Source organism: Bombina bombina, chromosome 4, assembly GCF_027579735.1.
Source record: "Bombina bombina isolate aBomBom1 chromosome 4, aBomBom1.pri, whole genome shotgun sequence".
In the NCBI taxonomy this organism is placed as follows: Eukaryota; Metazoa; Chordata; class Amphibia; order Anura; family Bombinatoridae; genus Bombina; species Bombina bombina.
The window spans coordinates 955,182,531-955,194,772 of record NC_069502.1 but is presented as its reverse complement, the minus strand read 5'-3'; the positions used below and the strand labels follow the sequence as shown (position 1 = coordinate 955,194,772).

Below are 12,242 nucleotides of genomic sequence, written 5' to 3'. Positions count from 1 at the left end.
CCCCCCACCAGATCCGGTCCCGGATCGGGGGCCATCACTTCATGCTGTTTTGGTAGCAGTGGCAGGCTTCTTGGCCTGCTTACCCTTGTTCCAGCCTTGCATCGGTCTCCAGGCTGGTTTGGGTTGAGAAGTATTACCCTCTTGCTTAGAGGATGTAGAATTTGAGGCTGGTCCGTTTCTGTGATTGAAGGATAAAAACTACATTTAAACACCAAAAAACTCTTAACCATCTCCGTGGAGATGTTGCCTGTGCAACGGCAAAGAGAATGACTGGGGTAGGTGGAGCCTAGGAGGGATCATGTGACCAGCTTTGCTGGGCTCTTTGCCATTTCCTGTTGGGGAGGAGAATATCCCACAAGTAAGGATGACGCCGTGGACCGGACACACCTATGTTGGAGAAAGTCACGTAATTGCAAATTGTAGACATAAAAGCAGTCAAATGTAAAGCTATGTCATTTACATTGTATTTATATTTACATTTTATTCCCGTCATGCAGATAATAAATTGTGTAGAATCCCCTTTATCCAGAATCCTTTTTTTTTTTTTATACGCATCTAAATATTATTACCTTATAAAGTTGCACTCTGTGATCACCTCCTCTGTCAGGAAAATGAAAGAAAAAGCTAATTAGTACAGATAATTTGATGAAAAACAAATGCAAAACAGTTTGTTTAATCATAAGGCAATTATGATGAAAGGGACATTAAAATATTTTTTTATATATAGGCATCAAAATGCAATCGCTCCACGGCAAATAATCTGCATACAAAATAAATGTTTCCACATCCATATCAGTTTAACAAAAAACTTAAATTATGCTTACCTGATAATTTTCTTTTCTTCAGATGGAAAGAGTCCACAGCTGCATTCATTACTTTTGGGAATTCAGAACCTGGCCACCAAGAAGAGGCAAAGACACCCCAGCCAAAGGCTTAAATACTCCTCCCACTTCCCTCATCCCCTAGTCATTCTGCCAAAAGAACAAGGAACAGTAGAAGAAACATCAGGGTGAAAAGGTGCCAGAAGAACAAAATTACGGCCGCCCCACATAAAAACACGGGCGGGGAGCTGTGGACTCTTCCGATGTGAAGAAAAGAAAATTATCAGGTAAGCATAATTTAAGTTTTTCTTCATAAATGGAAAGAGTCCACAGATGCATTCATTACTTTTGGGAAAACAATACCCAAGCTATAGAGGACACTGAATGCAAAAAATGGGAGGGTACAAGAGGCGGCCCATTCTGAGGGCACTAGGCCTGAAAACCCCTACCCAACAAAATCCCGCTTCGTCTGAAGCCGAGAACAACCTTGAAACAAAGGAAAAAGCCCAGGACACTGACCCACAGATAGTCCACAAGTCTTGTTAGAGACCGCAGGAACTAGACTCAACTGAGTCAAAAGCCTCCAAGAGACACCATCGCCCAGCAGTCGGTCTCCAAACAACACACCCTTTACTAAAGAAAGGAAACAAACTACCGTATTCTTCCACAAAGAAGAAAAGACACGGAAAAACATGATTGTACTTGTAAAGCGCGGCTAATCCCCCTTAAGGGACTCAAGGTGCTGCTCATTTTATCAACCTCAAAAAGGAGGAAAGGCTGAGTAGACCTCGCCGGGGATCGAACTTGTAATCCTCAGTTTGCTACAGTGCAGAGTAGCCACGGTGCATTAGTATGCTGAGCTAGCTGTCCAGCTAGCATAAGGAACTCCAGAAAAAAATCCTACAAAGGGCACAAACACAGAGCAAAAACAGCTAACAGAGACCCAACCAGTCTCATAGAAACAAGGGGAGGCAACTCTGAGACCCCAGAAATACAGAAACCATTGGATAAGGCCGGGAGTCTAAAACAGAGAGAGGATCTTCCCCTAACACAGTGCAACCGCACTCTAGAAAGCAACTAAAGACGAAGGTCCCCCAGTCACAAAAAGGTAGCTCAGAATACCGAAATATTCAGAAACGAAACCTCGTGCAGCAAGCTCAGATAGGTCTGACGAACAACACCTGAAGCAAAAACACTGCACACTGCAGTCATCTAAAAATGACTCAAACTTAAATACTTGCAAGGCAAGTAGAAGGCAGCTTAAGATAGGATCCTTCAGATTGCTAAGTATCCACTAACCAGCGGATAATGTTGCAGGCTATCTAAGAGCCGCCAGTCCTTCCCACAAATCTTGATGGAGAAACCTCAAAGAGGCTTGCCATACCTTGAATCCCCTGAGGACGAAATAGCAGAGCAACAGATCTCAGATCGTGCTCCAACACCGGACCAGCCCAAGCGACAGGCATGTCCAATAGACAGGGGGGACAGAAAGGCCCCCAGGGAATGGAAAGAAAAAAGGGGGGACTCACCCACCCCAACATAGCTCGGGTTCCAACCCATTCCGCTCCTCCAAAATAAGGCACTCCCAAGGAGAAACCCTTAGGACCTGGAACAGAGAAAAGTGCAATAGATCCGTAGGAAGACCTGTCACAACTCTCTTATACAATCTCTGCATAGAGAGATCAATTTCCAACAGGTAAAACAGAGCCCACAGAGCAGCAGATGCTGCCCCTTACAGAGAAAAGCCACCTGATCCAACCTTCTACACACAGGGCAGGACAATGACCCTCCAGAGAGTGGAAACCCCAGCTCATAAGGAAGACACACTATAAGAACAGCGTACATGTCCACAAGACATGAAGCCATAGTATGATCAAACACAGACCGAATTAAAAAATCATCCAGACACCACTGTTGACCCAACAGAGAAAAAACTCCCCATGAAAAGGAGCACACTCTGTCCGAAGTACAAGTCAGGCCTTAAAGTTTATAACCAGCACCCGAAGGTGGATGTGAACTCTGGCCTTCCTGCTTGCAAGCCCAATGAGCTAGCCCCTATGTCGCAACATAGGGTCCCTGAAAAAAATGGGTCGTCCTGAACCAGTCCACAAAATCATAAGTCTCTAGGCATCCAAGAAGGATCCGAGACAAGAACCCTGGCCCCGGGACTCAGAATCGTCATAGAACGAACAACACCCTCAGGGAACAAAAGACACCCCGTCTGAAGCATCAGACCTCACCGAGGATGAGAACCGGGAAACCCGGAGAATGGGTACAGGACTCACTCATAATTCCCAGCCCAAAGGGAAGAGAACACCCTTAGCCGGAGGTCACAAGGTGCTAGGCCGCGACAAAGTCACGTAATTTCTCTAGAGCCCAAAGGCCCCAAGGGCAACACTAAGGGAAATGAGAACTAGAACAGAGTCACCCGAAAGAGAGTAGAAAGAAAGGCTAGTCTCCGCAATCCTTTCATATTAATATTCTAGAGGACCACACCCAAGGGAGAAGAATGCAAAGCATCCTGAACCCAGGCAGAAAAACATCCCCTAAGCAAAAAGCTTGGAAAAAGAGACAACACCTCCTATTGCCCCTGATATGGAGATGACTAACTCCTGAAGGAAGACAGGGCCTTGCGGCCTTCACTTCCTATTTAAGCGGCCAAAGCCGCCAGAAAAACCGGACGAAGTCCAGAAAGTCTCGACCCAAAGGAAGAGAACCTCTAAAAGGAACAAGTAATAAAAGGACACTTCCAAAGAGACCATGAAAGGCAAAACCGTAAGAACGGCGGAATGAAGGACCTAAATCCTCCAAGCCTCCAACCCACAACGGGAAGGAACACTCTAGTTCCCGGAAAAATCAGAAACGACTGAGCATGTTGCCACGGATCTCAACGAGATTGAACGGTGAATGAGGAATGAACCAATTCCCCATGCCCCTAAGCAACCACGGACCCTCAAGTCCTCTTAGGATGCTAGTTGAAGCTTGTAAAATAAAAGAAGAAAACACAAATAATAATGTGATCACTAGGCGCCCTCACCGGACCAACCGGACATAAAAAGGCGCCACGTATCTGAACTAGGCCTCAAAGACAGAAGGATTTGTAACCAGTCAGGACCAGCCTGAAACCAAGGGCCCCAGCACTGTCAAGTCTCCCCCGAGATGGAGGGATAAAGAACAGTCAGACAAACCTTTGTAAACAGTGCGACCACAAAATCGCGAGTATCAATTCCAGAGAAGAAAGTTCCCGAAGGAAACATCACACCACAACATGAGCTTTAGACCACATAAAAATCATCCTCACCGGATGAAAATAAAAGATAAGGCAACCCGTTGGTTATCGCCGAGGAAGAATGGACAGACCCGCAGGACCAGCCCAACAGGGGTCCGAGTCCGAGACTTCCAAGCTCAGAACTGGAAAAGGATACACAAATAACAAAGACTATAAGAAGATTACTTCATCCCCTTACGTCTATGCATGCTAGCCAGTTGAAGAGTAAGACTGAGAATCCCCAGACCCATTAAGAGTGGGATCCTCCAGCAACTCCAATCTATAACGAAAGGCGCAACATACCTCCGCCGGGACAAAAGAAATACCGGCCCCAAAGGTTGACCCCCTGAGGCCTCAGGGGCAGTCACTCCCTCGGAGGGCTGAACTGGACCAGGCGATCCCATGCCTGACGAGCCCCGGTTAACGGAACACTGACAATATCGTAAGCACACTCCCAGGAGGTGCAGATGCGCCAGCGCCAAAGATATGGCCATGCGGAACCGTGTTGTAACCTCCGGTGGGAACAGGCCACACTCTATAGAAGGATAAGTAGCATTTGGGTTACCTGCATGCTTAGTAAGAGTTGGTGGTAGGGAACTAGTCTCGTGGGAAATAGAATCCCCAGAGGCGGATGGCTCAGTGGGCACCGGATTCCCCGTTCCTGAGGAACAGAGCACTCTAAAATGGCATTCGGAACATAACTGATGGGCATGTATCACCCGGGGAAAATTCATATTCTTTGCAAGAAGTAGAATCTGAATCATAGACATCTGTCTCCAAAAAATCAGAATCCTCCATAACTGGGACACTGAATAAAAAATGGACCAATAAGAAATTCTAAACGACACCTTACACACCCAATGGCTGGGGCACTCACCACCTCCAGAGAACCAGACACCATCGGACCAGGATTTCTCCATCGCCACACGATCAGGAATGCGGAAATGGAGTCACAAGGTAAACCGTGCAGTTCATGCAAAAGCGCGCCCAACAGTAAAGGCTGCGTCACTAGATATAGACCGTTATGTTCCAAAATAGCCATGAGCCGAAGCAACACTATACAGTAGCAGACAGAATCACATAACAAACTTGATTATAAACCCCCCTGTTCAATAACCCCCCTCAGGAGATATTAACCTTTGATTCCAAGATACAAAAAGGAGCCTCACTGAGACCCTATGTTAAAGTTATCCCCGAAAGGTTGTAGCCCCTCTCAGATAAACAGTTGTAATTACAATACATCCATGATGAAAGTAAAATGAAACGATCTTACCAGAATCTACGCCGTGGAACAGGAACACGGCCCTTCAAGTGTGACAGATAGTAGCGTCTCTTCTGCCATGGACTTGAGAGAAAAAAGCAGGCACCAAAACTCGTCAACGCTGATTGCTTGTGGAGCTGTTAATATGAGTCGGGATGGTTTCACAGAAAGACTCTGCCTGCATCTCAGGACTCTAACTTTCACCCATACTCTCACTGAGAGGCTGATAGGACTACTTAAAACTCCAGTCCCATGCCGAAGAGTACTACCCTCCATAAAAGACTATCGCAAACTTCTGACACTTCTCGGCCAACCTCCTGGGACGGAAGGCAAAGAATGACTGGGAGTGGGAGGAGTATTTAAGCCTTTGGCTGGGGTGTCTTTGCCTCCTCCTGGTGGCCAGGTTCTGAATTCCCAAAAGTAATGAATGCATCTGTGGACTCTTTCCATTTATGAAGAAAATTTGCATTTTTTTTATTCCAGGGACATCCCCTTGAAAAACCTTAAGAGCTTTTTACCTTATCTCCTTTGCTACAGCCAAAAAAGGACAGATATAAAACACATCCTGCCATATTGTGAAAATGAGCTTGTGCTCGGATCTAAACAATCACTATGCAAGATGTAAATATCACCAGTCTCTCTCAAACCAGTATGCACAATTTCAGAGCTATTTTACAGCAAAACCAGGCAAAATAAATAATTTATACTGCCATGTTTTATTTTCCTTATTTAAACAATTATTGGGAGTTAAATGTAGAGTGTGATGTCTCTTTAAATATCATTTTCCCAGGTGAGCAGAGTTTTAAGATGTAAACCAATTTCACTACATAAACTTTGTTAGAACTAAAAGCAAGCTTAAAAGTATTTTCAAGGCTATGTGAGAGCTGTATGGGGGACTCTCTAGGCTTCTCTTTGCTAACAATGTATTCTTTAAACCAGTATTGGCCAACGGGTAATCCAAGGACTACATGCGGCCCTCTGCATTAGTTTTGCAGCCTCTATTATAAAGCAGAACTATTGATATGTGTTTTGGGTGACAACTATTTTTAAAAAGCCCTCTGCAGGGGAGAAAAGCAGACAGAGTGTACCCTGCCACCTCACCTAAACTCTGCACTAATACATAAGACTCACCCGCATTATGTGCAAGGCAGGCCTTAAAAAAAATATACGGTAGACCAAGGCAAGAACAGGGGAAGGCTTAGGAGGTATAACAAAAAAGAATGTAGGAGCACCGGCTGAGAGATTGGTTTAAAATTCAAACGTTCTTTATTACACAAATCCGTGTCAATCTTAAAATTCCACATTACAGCACAAAGTGGAAGGAAGAAGGTACAGTGTGGTCAGCAAGTTTTGCAACTGCCGCGTTTCAGCTAGATAGCCGTACTTATAAGCTGCTCAAGCCGAAACGCGTCAGTTGCAAAACTTGCTTCCATTATGTTTTGTAAAATAAATTCACCGGCACCCTTGTGCTCCATTATGTAGGACTCACCAACAACATGCAAGATTATGCATTGTTCTCTCTGTACTAGAATAAGTGCTATGAATACAACATACCTGGTGAATATTTACTTTAGTTTAAATAAAATTTAAAAAAAAATAATTTAGCAAATAAAAAAAACTTTTTTCCCGTATCAGTCAGACAGGAAAAAAAATATACAACTAAAAATAAATAAATAAAGTAAAACGACTAAACAAAATGTTTTCTTACCGAGTTCCTGCATTTCCATGTAAATAAAGGATTACTGGGTAGTTTGTTGTCATAACTTCCTCATACCACGCAGAGTCCTTCCCTTGAGCATCTTTCCACATAGCTGCAGGAAGGGTGTGCCTGAAAATAGATTTTCAGACACTTTTAAAATATATTTACTTATTATATATATATTCACTTTTCAGCCGCGACTTTTCCATACCGCAGATCCCCTTACGTAAATTGCGTATCCTATCTTTTCAATGGGATTTTTCTAACTCCGGTATTTAGAGTCGTGTCTGAAGTGAGCGTTAGACATCTAACGACAAAGCTCCAGCCGCAGGAAAAAAGTCAGTAGTTAAGAGCTTTCTGGGCTAACGCCGGTTCATAAAGCTCTTAACTACTGTACTGTAAAGTACACTAACGCCCATAAACTACCTATGTACCCCTAAACCGAGGCCCCCCACATCGCCGACACTCGAATAATTTTTTTTAACCCCTAATCTGCCGACCGCCACCTACGTTATCCTTATGTACCCTTAATCTGCTGCCCCTAACACCGCCGACCCCTGTATTATATTTATTAACCCCTAACCTGCCCCCCACAACGTCGCCGCCAGCTACCTACAATAATTAACCCCTAATCTGCCGACCGCAAAGCGCCGCCACCTACGTTATACTTATGTACCCCTAATCTGCTGCCCCTAACACCGCCGACCCCTATATTATATTTATTAACCCCTAATCTGCCGCCCTCAACGTCGCCCCCACCTGCCTACACTTATTAACCCCTAATCTGCCGAGCGGACCGCGCCGCTACTATAATAAAGTTATTAACCCCTAATCCGCCTCACTAACCCTATAATAAATAGTATTAACCCCTAATCTGCCCTCCCTAACATCGCCGACACCTAACTTAAATTATTAACCCCTAATCTGCCGACCGGAGCTCACCACTATTCTAATAAATGGATTAACCCCTAAAGCTAAGTCTAACACTAACACCCCCCTAAGTTAAATATAATTTTTATCTAACGAAATTAATTAACTCTTATTAAATAAATTATTCCTATTTAAAGCTAAATACTTACCTGTAAAATAAATCCTAATATAGCTACAATATAAATTATAATTATATTGTAGCTATTTTAGGATTAATATTTATTTTACAGGCAACTTTGTAATTATTTTAACCAGGTACAATAGCTATTAAATAGTTAAGAACTATTTAATAGTTACTTAGTTAAAATAATTACAAAATTACCTGTAAAATAAATCCTAACCTAAGTTACAATTAAACCTAACACTAAACTATCATTAAATTAATTAAATAAAATACCTACAATTACCTACAATTAAACCTAACACTACACTATCAATACATTAATTAAATACAATACCTACAAATAACTATGAAATAAACTAACTAAAGTACAAAAAATAAAAAAGAACTAAGTTACAAAAAATAAAAAAAATATTTACAAACATAAGAAAAATCTTACAACAATTTTAAACTAATTACACCTACTCTAAGCCCCCTAATAAAATAACAAAGCCCCCCAAAATAAAAAATGCCCTACCCTATTCTAAATCCGATTGGATCAGCCAATCGGATTGAACTTGATTCTGATTGGCTGATTCCATCAGCCAATCAGAATATTCCTACCTTAATTCCGATTGGCTGATAGAATCCTATCAGCCAATCGGAATTCGAGGGACGCCATCTTGGATGACCTCATTTAAAGGAACCGTCATTCGTCGTTCAGTCGTCGGCCAGGATGGATGTTCCGCGTCGGAGGTCTTCAGGATCCTGCCGCTCCGCTCCGGAAGGATGACCATAGAAGATCCCGCTTGGATGAAGACTTCAATCGGATGGAAGACCTCTTCTGCCCCTCTTGGATGAAGACTTCAGCCGGATCATGGACCTCTTCTGCCCCGCTTGGATGAAGACTTTTACCGGATCATGGACATCTTCAGCCCCTTGCTTGGGCTTGGATCAGGACATCGGAGGAGCTCTTCTGGACCGATCGGTGAACCCGGTGAGGTGAAGACAAGGTAGGAAGATCTTCAGGGGCTTAGTGTTAGGTTTATTTAAGGGGGGTTTGGGTTAGATTAGGAGTATGTGGGTGGTGGGTTGTAATGTTGGGGGGGGGGTATTGTATGGTTTTTTTACAGGCAAAAGAGCTGAACTTATTGGGGCATGCCCCGCAAAGGGCCCTGTTCAGGGCTGGTAAGGTAAAAGAGCTTTGAACTTTAGTAATTTAGAATAGGGTAGGGCATTTTTTTATTTTGGGGGGCTTTGTTATTTTATTAGGGGGCTTAGAGTAGGTGTAATTAGTTTAAAATTGTTGTAAGATTTTTCTTATGTTTGTAAATATTTTTTTATTTTTTTGTAACTTAGTTCTTTTTTATTTTTTGTACTTTAGATAGTTTATTTCATTGTAGGTATTGTATTTAATTTATTTATTGATAGTGTAGTGTTAGGTTTAATTGTAGATAATTATAGGTATTTTATTTAATTAATTTATTGATAGTGTAGTGGTAGGTTTAATTGTAACTTAGGTTAGGATTTATTTTACAGGTAAATTTGTAATTATTTTAACTATTTTAGCTATTAAATAGTTCTTAACCATTAAATAGCTATTGTACCTGGTTAAAATAATTACAAAGTTGCCTGTAAAATAAATATTAATCCTAAAATAGCTACAATGTAATTATTATTTATATTGTAGCTATATTAGGATTTATTTTACAGGTAAGTATTTAGCTTTAAATAGGAATCATTTATTTAATAAGAGTTAATTAATTTCGTTAGATTAAAATTATATTTAATTTAGGGGGGTGTTAGTGTTAGGGTTAGACTTAGCTTTAGGGGTTAATCCATTTATTAGAATAGCGGTGAGCTCCGGTCGGCAGATTAGGGGTTAATAATTGAAGTTAGGTGTCGGCGATGTTAGGGAGGGCAGATTAGGGGTTAATACTATTTATTATAGGGTTAGTGAGGCGGATTAGGGGTTAATAACTTTATTATAGTAGCGCTCAGGTCCGGTCGGCAGATTAGGGGTTAATAAGTGTAGGCAGGTGGAGGCGACGTTGTGGGGGGCAGATTAGGGGTTAATAAATATAATATAGGGGTCGGCGATGTTAGGGCAGCAGATTAGGGGTACATAGGGATTATGTAAGTAGCGGCGGTTTACGGAGCGGCAGATTAGGGGTTAATAATAATATGCAGGGGTCAGCGATAGCGGGGGCGGCAGGTTAGGGGTTAATAAGTGTAAGGTTAGGGGTGTTTAGACTTGGGGTACATGTTAGGGTGTTAGTTGCAGACGTAGGAAGTGTTTACGCATAGCAAACAATGGGGCTGCGTTAGGAGCTGAACGCGGCTTTTTCGCAGGTGTTAGGTTTTTTTTTCAGCTCAAACAGCCCCATTGTTTCCTATGGGGGAATCGTGCACGAGCACGTTTTTGAGGCTGGCCGCGTCCGTAAGCAACTCTGGTATCGAGAGTTGAAGCTGCGTTAAAAATGCTCTACGCTCCTTTTTTGGAGCCTAACGCAGCCTTTATGTGGACTCTCAATACCAGAGTTATTTTTATGGTGCGGCCAGAAAAAAGCCGGCGTTAGCTACGCGGGTTGTTACCGACAAAACTCCAAATCTAGGCCTTGTTATTCTTAGTTGAAAGCTAAACCTAGGAGGTTCATATGCTAATTTCTTAGACCTTGAAGGCCGCCTCTAATCTAAATGCCTTTTGACAATTTTTCACCACTAGAGGGCGTTGGTTCATGTGTTTCATATAGATATCATTGAGCATATACACGTGAATTTATCTAGGAGTGAGCACTGATTGGCTAAAATGCACTGAAATAAGGGGGCAATCTGGAGAGGCTTAGATACAAGATAATTACAGAGGTAAAATGTTTATTATTATAACTGTGTTGATTATGCAAAACTGGAGAATGGGTAATTAAGGGATAATCTATCTTTTAAAACAACAAAAATTCTGGTGTTGACTGCCTCTTTAACTTTTTTATATCTACACGATCAGATTTGCTCCTTAAGCATCATTTCTCTGCTTAAATTTGCACAGTCAAATAACATTTTCAATATGTAACAGCTGATGTATGTTTTCTGACAGGTTTGCATTTATATTGGATTCTGAGTTGCAGTTTTTCTGTGTTATTAGTCTTTCTTGCAAATGATCTCTGGAAACCAATAAAACAGTTTACAAAATTTAAATTAACTAACTTCACTGTATATGTTAAAATTTCATTTCCCATAAAGACACATAAGAATTCACATTATACTTTTGTATTCACTTCCACACATTTCATAAACATCACCAATCAGAACCAATAAAATATTGTATGGAACTTCCAGGCAGCAGCCATCTTTGGTCGCAATATTTTGAGCTGCTGAGAAATTATTCTTAAAATATAAAGATACATGGAGCCATCTACTATTCAGACTCCTAGATTCTATACTATAAGAGGCTCCTGCAACGATTGAGCCCTCTATTGTGCCTTTCTGCAGCCTAAATATACCAGAGAATACTTTGAGGCCTTGGCCTCCAGACTAACCCCCCAGCGGGTATTCTTGGATGCTTGCTGTGACGCAGTCTTTGGAATAAGCTGCACTTAGGATTATATATCATGGAGGAAGCCTATATAGCCCTACGAGATCTTTTGAAGGCACAAGAGCTGAAAATTGTGGAAAGACTAGACCGGCTTCAATCTCTCATGGAGACTTTGACTAGGGAGAGAGCTGTACCTGACATGCCAAAAATTGAGAATGCTGATGCTCCGGAGCTGCTACAACCCAGATTGCTGGCGGTCGGGCAGCCTCACAGTACGGAGGAGTTTGTCCACCTGATGCCAGATACCCAGCTGGTTACCTATTTCGAGCTCGCCGTCCCTAGCTGGGGGGATGCGGCCGGCCCTCTGGAGGGGGGTGGCGAGTTGGCCCTGTGTGGTGGAATCACTTCTGCGATATGCCGAGACCTGGCTGTAGGACTGCCCGGATTGCAGGATTTTTCAGATCAGCATAAGACACTGGCTGTGCCACGAGGTTAGAGGTATAAGACAGAGACACTGATGGGTGGATCCATGGATCTTGCTTCACTTTCAGACCTAGCCATTGAGGTGACATCGGTGGCTTGCTTGCAGAATGAGTAATTATGGTCGAGTAAGGGGCCTCAGCACCTTGGCATT

At 42.5% G+C, this 12,242-nt stretch overlaps 1 protein-coding gene across 2 annotated transcripts in view; it reads right to left on the bottom strand.

Moving 5' to 3' along the window:
* Nucleotides 1–12,242, bottom strand: part of ABHD12 (abhydrolase domain containing 12, lysophospholipase) — a 531,420-nt gene that overhangs the window by 164,149 nt on the left and 355,029 nt on the right. For both annotated transcript variants that reach the window (XM_053711964.1, XM_053711963.1), the window contains exons 4-5: nt 7,059–7,178; nt 570–600 (exon numbers count right to left, since the gene is read on the bottom strand). In XM_053711964.1, the coding sequence (XP_053567939.1) occupies nt 570–600; nt 7,059–7,178 (151 nt within the window). The remainder of the gene's footprint in view (nt 1–569; nt 601–7,058; nt 7,179–12,242) is intronic.